The sequence below is a fragment of the Branchiostoma lanceolatum genome, chromosome 6 (genome assembly GCF_035083965.1).
Source record: "Branchiostoma lanceolatum isolate klBraLanc5 chromosome 6, klBraLanc5.hap2, whole genome shotgun sequence".
Taxonomy (NCBI): domain Eukaryota; kingdom Metazoa; phylum Chordata; class Leptocardii; order Amphioxiformes; family Branchiostomatidae; genus Branchiostoma; species Branchiostoma lanceolatum.
In genome coordinates, this window is record NC_089727.1 from 21,654,132 (window position 1) to 21,666,270 (window position 12,139).

A 12,139-nucleotide genomic window follows, 5' to 3' on the forward strand; every position below is an offset into this window, starting at 1 on the left:
TATGTAGTTATTTTATAGAAATTCTGTGTTTATTCTAAGTACCTGAATCGACTTGGCAGATAAAGCCGGCTTTCCAGTTGCAGTTCCAGTCAACCCACTGACTTCCTGCAGACATGGATCCACAACGTGTACCATCACCGGATGGTTGTCCATGTTTCCAGGGGCTGTACGTCCAAAGTGCAGAACCATCCAACCACTTAAAACGCCCGTCTTTGCTCTTAAGTCCAAACCAGATGGCATCATTTTTGTTTACAAATTTGTATATGGAGACCAGGAAGGCGTTGATACCAGCGTCTTTAGACATAGCGAGGGTGCCGCCATCTTCACGACAGGTGGCGGCTGCATCGCTGAAGGTCTTCTCTGTGTAAAAAGCTTTGTAGCAGATTCCAGACCTCGCCCTGTAACCTCCAGGACAAGAAGCTAAAACAAAGGACAAAAGAAACACAAAACTATTTCAACGATCTCATTCTTTGTGAAACTATGTTAAACTTTACAATTGAGGCCATGTTGATGATTATATGGACGACATCCCATTGAAACCCAAAATCTGATGCGAGTGTGCGAATAAATACCAAATTTTGACCAAAAAGTTGTCTTCATCATAGAATTTACGTGGTCAGGAAGGATGAACAAAACAAAACACAGAGACTACGGTATACCAAATGATGAATTCTTTATTATTGTTCTTCTTTGAATTTGGAATTGACTTTGGTATTCTAAGACATTAGTATTCGTTTCAGAAATATCTAAATTAAAATTTACAGCTTATATTTTCTCATTTTGCAGCTGCTTTGCATGATTTATAGTATGGCCGAAAACTTATTTTTGGAAACGGACAAATGGTGATGCGCGCGCGGATGTCATTCATGTAATTGAATCAACATGGCCTGAAATATAGTTATCACAAATACTTTTCATTGATTATGCAAATGAACATCCTGTGCATGAATTATGTCATTTCATTATTGTCTTCTACCGATAACAGAAGTATTACAGTAGTAAAGACTACCATAGCATTTTATTGAGAGCTAGAGTCACATGTTTGAGAGTCATATCATGTAATGTAGCGAACGTAAAAACTTTTCTTATTAATTAAGCAAAACATTTTGATTTGCAAAATTAGTGTCCAATTATGTAGACCATCAGTCAAGCTATCTTCAACTATTATTACTATTCGTTTACCACTTCTTCAGTTATTATATTTCAAAGTCTGAAACAAAATCTGCTCCTGAGTTTTAGAAAAAGCCGCTTTGGGTTGGGAGAGAGTATTTTAGTATCGTTGCATGGTTAAAGTTGTAAGCTGTAGCACTTTGACAATGTGACACATACAAAACATTTATTGCCATCAGAACATACATGGTATTAATATCATCATCGTGTTTGCCTGGTTATAGTCTGGACATGTATAGATTCAACATGTTTTGGTTGGGCGCTACTGCGCTGTAGACTGGTAAGCCGTAGGAATTAAGGCCGAAGGTGGAGTCTACTGTCCAGTCGCTGTTGCGGCTGAGGCGTTCTGCCGTCTACAGCTGCCATTCTGTCTGGAGAATCAGGAAAAATGGTCTCTCCTCTTATCGCGGTCTTCATTTTCAGGGTCGGTTTCTTGGAAGAAGATACAGACGTCCTGTAGCACTTCGTGAGGGTCTGTATGCTCTTTTCAGTAAGGCGAATGTAGGCCCTCCAGGCGTTATTTGTATGGGGCTACAGTAGAAACCAGTAAATTGCAATACGCTTTTTCGAAAAAAAAACGGCCAACAGGAAAGGATTGCTTCCCATTCACGCAATTATTGGCCGAACCCCGTATACGCAAAGCCTATGATCTCAATGTATTTTCTTTCCCGTAATTCGTACTCTCCAAGCAGAGCATGTGTTTCGGATGTTTTTTGACGCGTTTTTAGGTGTTTTTGTCGGGCTTCTACTTTGTAATCTTTTTTTTTTTTGTATAGCCAACCCAAGGGTTGGCTTTACGCAGCCGAAACCCATGCTCTGCTTGGAGAGTAGTAATTCGTACGGAGGGGGCGAAAATTTCCCGTAAGTCGCAGCCAGTGCATTTCACGTAAAGCGTAATCAAACCGAAAAATTTGACTTCCCTCTATTTTTGTACGCGCCCCGTCTTGGAGAGCTTGCTTTCGGGTACGTGGGAAATGTTGGGTCGACTCGATAAATTTCACCTTCTTTGGGATCTGTTCCCACGCGTAGCAACCGCTCCATTAGCGGTAGTGCAGGGCCATTGAAGGTGTAAAACTTCATCTCTTCAGTCCCTTCGCGTTTTAGTCATGAAAGTTAACCTTACATAGTGATAGATCTAGATGTACGGAACAAGTTGGAAAGAACAATCTAAATGCTCTTGGTTTGATGTTATGACATTTACATAAGACCAGGGGTGTTAACAACCCACAACTCGGCCGTCATTGGCTAATTGTCAGCAACTTTCGGCGACCTGCTAACAGCCACATGATTGGATTACTGCCCGACGTTTAGCGTACACGGGGGGGGGGGATTGAAACCATTTCTTCTCTACCCTAAGAGGTATCTAACACTCAAAAATCACGCGACCGAAGCATGTCCAGGAAACCCGATATCCAAATCGCAAGTGCCACTGCAATATCATAACAAGCCGATAGGGGGCAAGAAATCTAATCATTTCCAGGTCTCCTACATACCAAATATCAACGCAATAAATCAAGGCACTCTCGAGTTAAGCTGTTCATACACAAACACATACACGTACGCACTAGGGCTACCAAAAACATAACCTTCTTGGCGAAGTTCGGCCGATTCAAATAAAAATGTGACCGTACGTACTGGAGGTAAAAAAAAATCCGAAAATGGATACCAATGGGTCAAGTGTTACAAAACCAACGGAGATGTGACAGAACAAAATGAATGAATTCATTGTTTTGTAAGAAATATTTTATGCCTGTGTGTTTAGTAATTTCTTCAATTTTCCTGATGACTAAGATTTTCTGATGAAGGAATTTTTGCCCAACTTTTGTTTTGAGCTGCCCAGATAATGTCATCCTTTAAATGAATCAGCATTGCCTTACACATGTTACATTGTTGAACATACCATGTCATGTAAGCTTTACTACAATGCTGACATACTCCAAGTAAGTGTATATCACTTAATGTTAATTTCGATTTGCAAACTCACGCCCAAAGGTTTTTCCTATGGCTCCCCTCTCGCCTGTAGGGCCAGCTGGTCCCATGGTTCCCTTATTTCCTGTAGGACCAGCTGGTCCCACGGCTCCCTTCTCGCCTGTAGGGCCAGCTGGTCCAACGGGTCCCTTCTCTCCTGTAGGACCAGCTGTTCCCACGGCTCCTTTCTCTCCTGTAGTACCAGCTGGTCCCACGGCTCCCTTCTCTCCTGTAGGGCCAGCTGGTCCAACGGGTCCCTTCTCTCCTGTGGGACCAGCTGGTCCCACGGCTCCCTTCTCTCCTGTAGGACCAGCTGGTCCCACGGCTCCCTTTTCTCCTTTAGGACCAGCTGGTCCCACGGCTCCCTTCCCTCCTGTAGGACCAGCTGGTCCCACTGCTCCCTTCTCTCCTGTAGGACCAGCTTGTCCCATTGCTCCCTTCTCTCCTGTAGAACCAGCTGGTCCCACGGCTCCCTTCTCTCCAGTAGGACCAGCTGGTCCCACGGCTCCCTTCTCTCCTGTAGGGCCAGCTGGTCCCACAGCCCCCTTCCCTCCTGTAGGACCAGCTGGTCCCACGGCTCCCTTCTCTCCTGAAGGACCAGCTGGCCCCACGGCTCCCTTCTCTCCTGTTGGGCCAGCCGGTCCAATGGGTCCAGTAGGCCCGGCAGACGTAGTTATCTCTTTCTTTTCTCCTTAAAAGACATGGATAATATTGTTAGATGACAATGCACTTGTGGTTAGTATAGAAGAATTTTGTAATCCGCTTTTACATAAAAATGTTACAAAATCACTTAGTTTAAGAATATTTTATTATGTTTACCAAAGACCCTTGATGCAGGCAAATCGGAGAAAGGCTAATGAAACCTTACAAAATAGTAATAAGTAACTTAGTATGTAATGGCAGACTACTTACGTTCCAATTGCTGTACACGTGCTCGAAGTTCTCCAATCTCTTCAACGAAATTCACTGTATTGAAACAATAGAATGGTGTGTTGATGAAGGTTAGACATCCAGGTAATAAGATACGCCAAAAATAATTACTCAAGCAACTGGATAAGATTTTGAAACAGTCAGACGTTTCAGACAGTATCCACTGTCTTTCGTCAGTGACTAACGATAGGGCTGAGAACACCAGCTTTATACCAAAACTCTGAATAGATATGTTAATGAGGTAAAGACAATTTAGGATGTCTTGAAGTAGTCTTCAAAAAGAAGATTAATTCAAGACAAAGTTTATGCCAATAGTTCAATTAGCTACTGTTGTTCTAGTACAGTAACTAAATGTTGCTCGTCCGGGGGTGGGGGGTGGGGGGCAGTGCATTATCCCAGGTGCCTGAAAGTTGAACGCGTAGACCCCCTTTCCTGTTGAGGGCGGGGTTGTACATCCTCTCATATATTGCTTCTCTAATTCCCCGTTCGAACCAGCGTTCTTCACGATCTAGGATGTCCGTGGATTCGAAATTGAATGAGTGTCCCTGGTTGTGTTTTAGATGGTGGTAAATGGCAGAGGAGTAGCGGTTAGCGCTCTTTCTGCAATGTTCCTTGTACCTTTCTTTTAGTGGTCGACTTGTCTCCCCAATGTACATGTTATTGCAGTTCGGTTCCTCACATTTCAGTTTGTAGATGACATTGGCTTTGATGCCTTTTTCAGGCCTGTCTTTTGGATGGACTAGTTTCTGCCTGAGAGTTGAGTGAGGTTTGAAGTTAGTGGCAATGTTGAAGTTTTGGAAGATACGTCTGAGTTTTTCCGATACTCCTTGGACGTAGGGGATGGTAATGTTGACCTTGTTTCTGTTGGTCAATGGTCTGCACTTGAGTGTTTTCTTAGACTGGTCAGAAGGTTTGAGGGCCTTGTTGAAGGTCCAATTTTGGTAGCCACACTTGGCTAAAGCCACACGGAGATGTCTGTGTTCTTCTGTTTTTGCTTCGTCTGAGGTAATGACATTGTCTGCTCGATGGAAGAGAGTTTTAATCACTGCTAGTTTGTGTTCCAAAGGGTGATGGGAATCAAAGGCCAGATATTGATCAGTGTGGGTCGGTTTCCTGTACACTTCGAACTGAAGGTTGCCATCCTTCTCTATGATGGTTTTGGTGTCTAAGAAGGGGAGCATGTTGTTTTGACACGGCTCCTGTGTGAACTTGATGTTGTCATCTACCTGGTTAATATGGTCAAAGAAGTCATCAGCTACTCTCTTCTTTAGCCTACACCAAGTGTCGTCTACATAGCGAAACCAGTTTGCTGGGGGAGGGCCATTGAAAGTACTGAGGGCTTTGTTCTCAAACTTATCCATATACAGGTTCACAACAATGGGCGATACCGGTGATCCCATAGCACAGCCGTGCACTTGCTGGAAAAACTGTTGTTTGTAAGTGAAATAAGTGCAACCTAGGCAGATGCACAGTAGTCTTAGACAGAGAGCAGTATGACAGAAAAGTTCAAGACCTATTAGGGGACAAAAACACATACAGGCCCTTGAAAAAGAACCCCACAAACAAGTTCAAAAAGGAAATCCATAAAGCTCTCGAGAAATTGAAAGATGACGAGTTTCTGGACCAGGCCACCTATTTCAAGCTCAATCCCAATACAAAACAACCCCCAGCATTCTACGGCCTTCCCAAAATCCACAAACCCGGTGTCCCTCTACGACCCATAGTATCCGGTATAGGATCTGTCACTTATAACCTAGCAAGTCATCTGGCTAAGATCTTGGGACCGTTGGTGGGAAAGTCTCAACACCATGTACAGAATAGTGCAGACTTCGTCCAAAAAATCAAAGACATCACTGTAGCAGAAGATGAAATCATCACTTCATATGATGTGTGCTCGCTTTTCACTTGCATACCCCCTAAGGAGGCAGTATCAGTAGTTAGGGAAGCCTTGGAGGCCGACGACACACTTGCAGATAGAACCAAACTCTCCGTGGACCACATATGTGAACTGCTAGACCTCTGCCTAGGTTGCACTTATTTCACTTACAAACAACAGTTTTTCCAGCAAGTGCACGGCTGTGCTATGGGATCACCGGTATCGCCCATTGTTGTGAACCTGTATATGGATAAGTTTGAGAACAAAGCCCTCAGTACTTTCAATGGCCCTCCCCCAGCAAACTGGTTTCGCTATGTAGACGACACTTGGTGTAGGCTAAAGAAGAGAGTAGCTGATGACTTCTTTGACCATATTAACCAGGTAGATGACAACATCAAGTTCACACAGGAGCCGTGTCAAAACAACATGCTCCCCTTCTTAGACACCAAAACCATCATAGAGAAGGATGGCAACCTTCAGTTCGAAGTGTACAGGAAACCGACCCACACTGATCAATATCTGGCCTTTGATTCCCATCACCCTTTGGAACACAAACTAGCAGTGATTAAAACTCTCTTCCATCGAGCAGACAATGTCATTACCTCAGACGAAGCAAAAACAGAAGAACACAGACATCTCCGTGTGGCTTTAGCCAAGTGTGGCTACCAAAATTGGACCTTCAACAAGGCCCTCAAACCTTCTGACCAGTCTAAGAAAACACTCAAGTGCAGACCATTGACCAACAGAAACAAGGTCAACATTACCATCCCCTACGTCCAAGGAGTATCGGAAAAACTCAGACGTATCTTCCAAAACTTCAACATTGCCACTAACTTCAAACCTCACTCAACTCTCAGGCAGAAACTAGTCCATCCAAAAGACAGGCCTGAAAAAGGCATCAAAGCCAATGTCATCTACAAACTGAAATGTGAGGAACCGAACTGCAATAACATGTACATTGGGGAGACAAGTCGACCACTAAAAGAAAGGTACAAGGAACATTGCAGAAAGAGCGCTAACCGCTACTCCTCTGCCATTTACCACCATCTAAAACACAACCAGGGACACTCATTCAATTTCGAATCCACGGACATCCTAGATCGTGAAGAACGCTGGTTCGAACGGGGAATTAGAGAAGCAATATATGAGAGGATGTACAACCCCGCCCTCAACAGGAAAGGGGGTCTACGCGTTCAACTTTCAGGCACCTGGGATAATGCACTGCCCCCCACCCCCCACCCCCGGACGAGCAACATTTAGTTACTGTACTAGAACAACAGTAGCTAATTGAACTATTGGCATAAACTTTGTCTTGAATTAATCTTCTTTTTGAAGACTACTTCAAGACATCCTAAATTGTCTTTACCTCATTAACATATCTATTCAGAGTTTTGGTATAAAGCTGGTGTTCTCAGCCCTATCGTTAGTCACTGACGAAAGACAGTGGATACTGTCTGAAACGTCTGACTGTTTCAAAATCTTATCCAGTTGCTTGAGTAATTATTTTTGGCGTAATAGAATGGTGTGTTTACCAGAATCCTAATAACTTTCACTCAGTGTGGCCAAATCATCGTATATTGTGATAGACGAAACTCACCTGTAAAATATGAGAGCAGTACTGCGAAGATCACAACGAGCACAGGGTTGGATATTAGCCACAGCTTACGGCATCGGTTGAAACACTTTGTCTTCTTGCTATCGTCTGGTGGATCGTAGACTCCTGTTTGACCAAATTAATTGTTCATCACTGAATCGCTTACCGGGTTAAGCCTACGTCATTAGACTGGCGGCAGCCAATTAATGATCGACGGTAGTAAGTCCAAAATTCCCTCTTCATGCGTCTTTACACGTCTTTCATGTAATTGAAGGTGCAACCTAAGTTAAAACCTAGCCTATTAGAGCATCTCAGAGCCATCTGGATCCTATACGTATCCTCATGTCTTCAGATCTGGCGTTTGGGTTGTGTTTTTTAAAAATTAATACTAGCTATCCATGTAGAATATCGTCACCCGACCGCGCTCCCAATATCCGTATTTAATTTGAAGACATGGTAATATATAAATATCATTGGATGTTAGCCAAAAGTAACAATAGTATAATTGATAGCGCATGAAAATTATACATTAGATGAAAATGTAACTAATATAGTACAGAGATGGCAGAGATTAAGAAAATACAAATTTTAGCTAAGAGACATAGGCAAATAAATGTAGAATGAATAATAGTATAAACAAAACTAACTTAAAATTTGAACATAGATAAGCATCAAGGTGTAATCTTCAAGTTTCAACGAAACGGGGTGGAAGGACCGTTTCTCAACTGGTTTCAAAGCAGCGTTTCGTAATAGAAGGTCAAAACTCTGAGAGATAAGTGAGATGGTGCGAGATAAGTGCAGGTGTGCCATAAGGATCGGTGCTCGGTCTACTTTTATTTCTCGTGTATATCTATGACATAATAGAGGGACTCGAAACTCATCCCTTTCTGTTTGCAGACGATAGTTCCCTGCTCAATGTTGTAGAATCCCCCGCCGTATCAGCCATTAGAATCAATTCTGACCTTTCAAAGATTCTATCATGGACACATGTGTCGCTAATGGAACTTAACCCTTCAAAAACAATCGCAACGTGTTATTCTACCAAGGCTAACCCTCCTCCACCCCCACCCCTTTTCCTTGGTAGCGAACACATCAAATCTGTTAATTGTCACAAACACATCGGGTTCCATCTTTCATCTTCTATGTCTTCTATACACATATTTCTAAAATGCTAGTCAAAACATCTAAAAAAAGTTTCAACCTTCAGTTAACTTAAAGGCCCACTATGTAACATTTTGGCGCAAAAAATGAAAATATTCTTATGAACAAATCTTAATGCAAGTGACATGGACAACCACTTTTCAGCATATTTCCATCATCAATTCTTCTATTTCTGGCATGTATGGTGTTTTTTAACTGTACAAAAACAACCTGCAAAAGTCTGTGACACCACCTCAACATAGACCGTCCTGGTGTAAACAACAACATCCTGCAAACTGGCAGGACCCCTGGGTAGGCTAATTTCCGTTAGCGACACTTCAGTGGATCTAGACAACAGCTGATGTTATGAATATCATCTTCTTTGAAAAAACTCCTATCTTTTTGAATAAGGATAAAATATAATGATGAATTTAGTGAAGTTTGTAGGGCACTGATAAAGCAGATTTTCCCCGTTCAAAACTGCTAGAACTCTGGTAAGAAGGTTTGGTGTGGTGAACTGTAATCAGGCATCCCACTGGGCAGTTGGCTGATAAGCCATGTGTGGCCACACTGCCCCGACTGTCAACTGGCCTTGTATTCTTTGAAAGTTCATAGTTTAAAACTGGTTTATATATGGTGCAATGGTGTTGTAACATTCCTTCCTGAGTACTGGTATGTCATTCTACAAAGTTTATTCAACTTACTATTTAAAGAAATGGTAGGAAAATTCACTTTCTGTATTGAGCAAATCCTACATAGTGCAGCTTTAAGTTTAAGCTCCCCCATGAAGTTTTGGAAATCATATACAAATCTTTTATCCGTCCCCTACATGAGCATGGTGGCGTAGTATGGCACGGTTGCACTGCTTTACACTCTCAACTCATCGAACGAATACAATATGAATGTGCTTTAACCGTAGCTGGTGCCATTAGGGGGTTCTCGTATACTTCACTACTCGCCGAGCTGGGATGGGAAAAGTTATCTGACCGCCGCCATGTTCAATCTCTTATTCTATTCTATAAAATTATCCATGGACAAACTCGAAAATACTTAAGAGATTTGATACCACCCACAGTATTAGACTCCTCTTTCTACGACCTTCGAAATATACATAACCTTCTGTTGTGTACCACAACTCGCTTTAAGAAATCATTTATACATTATGCTACGTATCATTGGAACAACCTTACCTTGGCAGATAGGTCATTAAGTCTTCCACATTTTAAGAAAACAATGATCAAATCTGTGCGCCCTGTCTCTGTCCCATATTTTAGCACTAGTCCTCGTTACACCTGCGCTCTTCTCACTCGTTTCCGTCTCGGTACTTTCAGTTTAAATTTAAATTTGTACACTCGCAACCTAGTCACTAGTCCTGCTTGTACCTGTGGCCATCCTTGTGAAAGTATTTCTCGTTATTTTTTGTACTGCCCAAACTACACTCAATACCGTTCCTCACTCTTCAGCAATTTATAAAATCTGGTAGGATCAGTCACAAATTTCAAGGATCTCTCTGATAATGTGCTAATTCACTTATTGCATAAATACTCCCCATTCCTTTCGAATCCAAACAACGCCAAACTCTTATATTACAGTACGTCCAACTATTCATAAAAGTAACCAAAAGATTTAAGTAGCAAAACCCCCATCCTACCAGCCTTGTAGTAACTGCTCTCATCTGTATAACGTTATTGATTTCAATTTTCTTACATTTAAAGATTACTGTCATATTGTTAATTCTAAATAATCCTGTGCTTTACATGTCCGCATTTGTTTTTCATTTTCAGTATTTGTAGTATTTATTTTGGACTTTTGTAATACGCTCTGTTGATGGCGACACAAAAATAAGCTGTAAGTTTGAGTATGTCGTCATCATGTCCTGTATTTTTAAATACATTTAAAAATGTTGCAATGAAAAAAAAACATAAATAAGGAAGATACCATGGGTTGATTTCAAATGAAGAACAAGAGTTCCCTGAACACAATTCTCCCTGTGGCTAAGGTGTTTGTCATAATTTCTTTTGCTGTTGACCTGCTATTTGTAAGATAAAAGCAAGAAATGGATCTTGATGTAAGGTGGGAAGTCACAGACCCTGATTAACCTCTTGTAATTACAATCCTGGTGTATTCTGTTGTATATTGTGATTGATTGTATAGGGATGAACCACCGCACTGGATAATTGTTAATGAAGGCCCAGGACTCGAATGGTGCATCCATTGTATGCCATCATTATTTTGATGCACTATTTCTCGATTAGAACTGCCAGTCCTATCTTCTTATGATTCTTTAGTTACCGACCCTGCCATCATCGTATCAAGAATCCAACGAATTTGACAGGGAAACAAGGCATACTATCCACGGGTAGCTATTAACGTCACCAAATGTCAGATCTAATATAATATTCAAATAACAACCATTACAATTACACACGCACAGCATCAGTTGGACAATTGCATCAGCTTTTGTCGTATAAACAGACATAATACAAACGTCAGCTGTTCTAAACACATGTGTATTCTCCACCCCTTGCCACACTCCAACAAAGGGTAACAACGTGAAGGTTAATAACCTGTTCTACACAGCTATTAAGATAGCTTTGCCACCTGACATGCAAATGTACAGCTGAAGGCCCAACGGGTTCAAAACGATCACAAGAATTTGGGAAATGCATCACCAAAAACCTGCTTGGCAAAACCCTACACAGCAAATTCTGTGAACGCACATGTACGCACTTAGTATTAGGCAACATCTTCATCATCGCAAACTCACATCATATGTTCATCTTACATTCTTACGGTTTGAAATAGACAAGGTGCATCATCACATGCAACCCAGCAGACGACCTGCCAAGTTACATACCTATGCAGCAACGGTATCGTGGGTTGTAGTTGCGAATGTTTGCACAACGCTATTTTCAATACACCTGTCCGCCGCGACTCAACAGTTGACGGACTAACGTGTACAAATCGATCACAGCAAATAACGTAACCATCACCCTACATCTGCTTACTACAACACCCGAAATAATGCGTGTGTTGAATGGGAGGGCTGTTCCAAGTAGGTGTATTTTGAGATTACGTTTGAAGCAAAACAATGATGTAAAACCTTTTAGATGGAGAGGGAGGTTGTTCTAATTAATCACACATTTGTACCGTACAATATTTCGAGATAAGGGTTTTTGCACTATAGTTTGAGATATGAGGAGTCCAAGTAAATTTGTAATCTATTATTATGTCTAAGAATCGTACGACGAATGCAGCAAGACCTAAAAAGAAAAAAAACTAGATTCCGAAGCTTTACCTGCTCTGGAGACGTACAGGGCGTTAGGTATATTCGCAGCGGCGTGCGCAATGGACCGCCAATCAGTCGTCGGTTGCTGCACGGGTCTGGTGCCTAGAGGAAAAATTACAAAATCAAAATGGCGCCGATGGTGGGTATTACGAAAACAACAGTTGCTTAAAGA

At 41.9% G+C, this 12,139-nt stretch overlaps 1 protein-coding gene across 1 annotated transcript; it reads right to left on the reverse strand.

Annotated features, from left to right (window-relative positions):
- Positions 1-3,169: 3,169 nt before the first annotated feature.
- On the reverse strand, positions 3,170-9,674 carry LOC136437605 (trichohyalin-like). Its single transcript, XM_066432227.1, has 2 exons — positions 9,666-9,674; positions 3,170-3,763 (listed from the first exon to the last, which is right to left on the reverse strand). The coding sequence occupies exons 1-2, from the start codon at positions 9,672-9,674 to the stop codon at positions 3,170-3,172; spliced, it is 603 nt and encodes a 200-aa protein (XP_066288324.1).
- Positions 9,675-12,139: the final 2,465 nt, after the last annotated feature.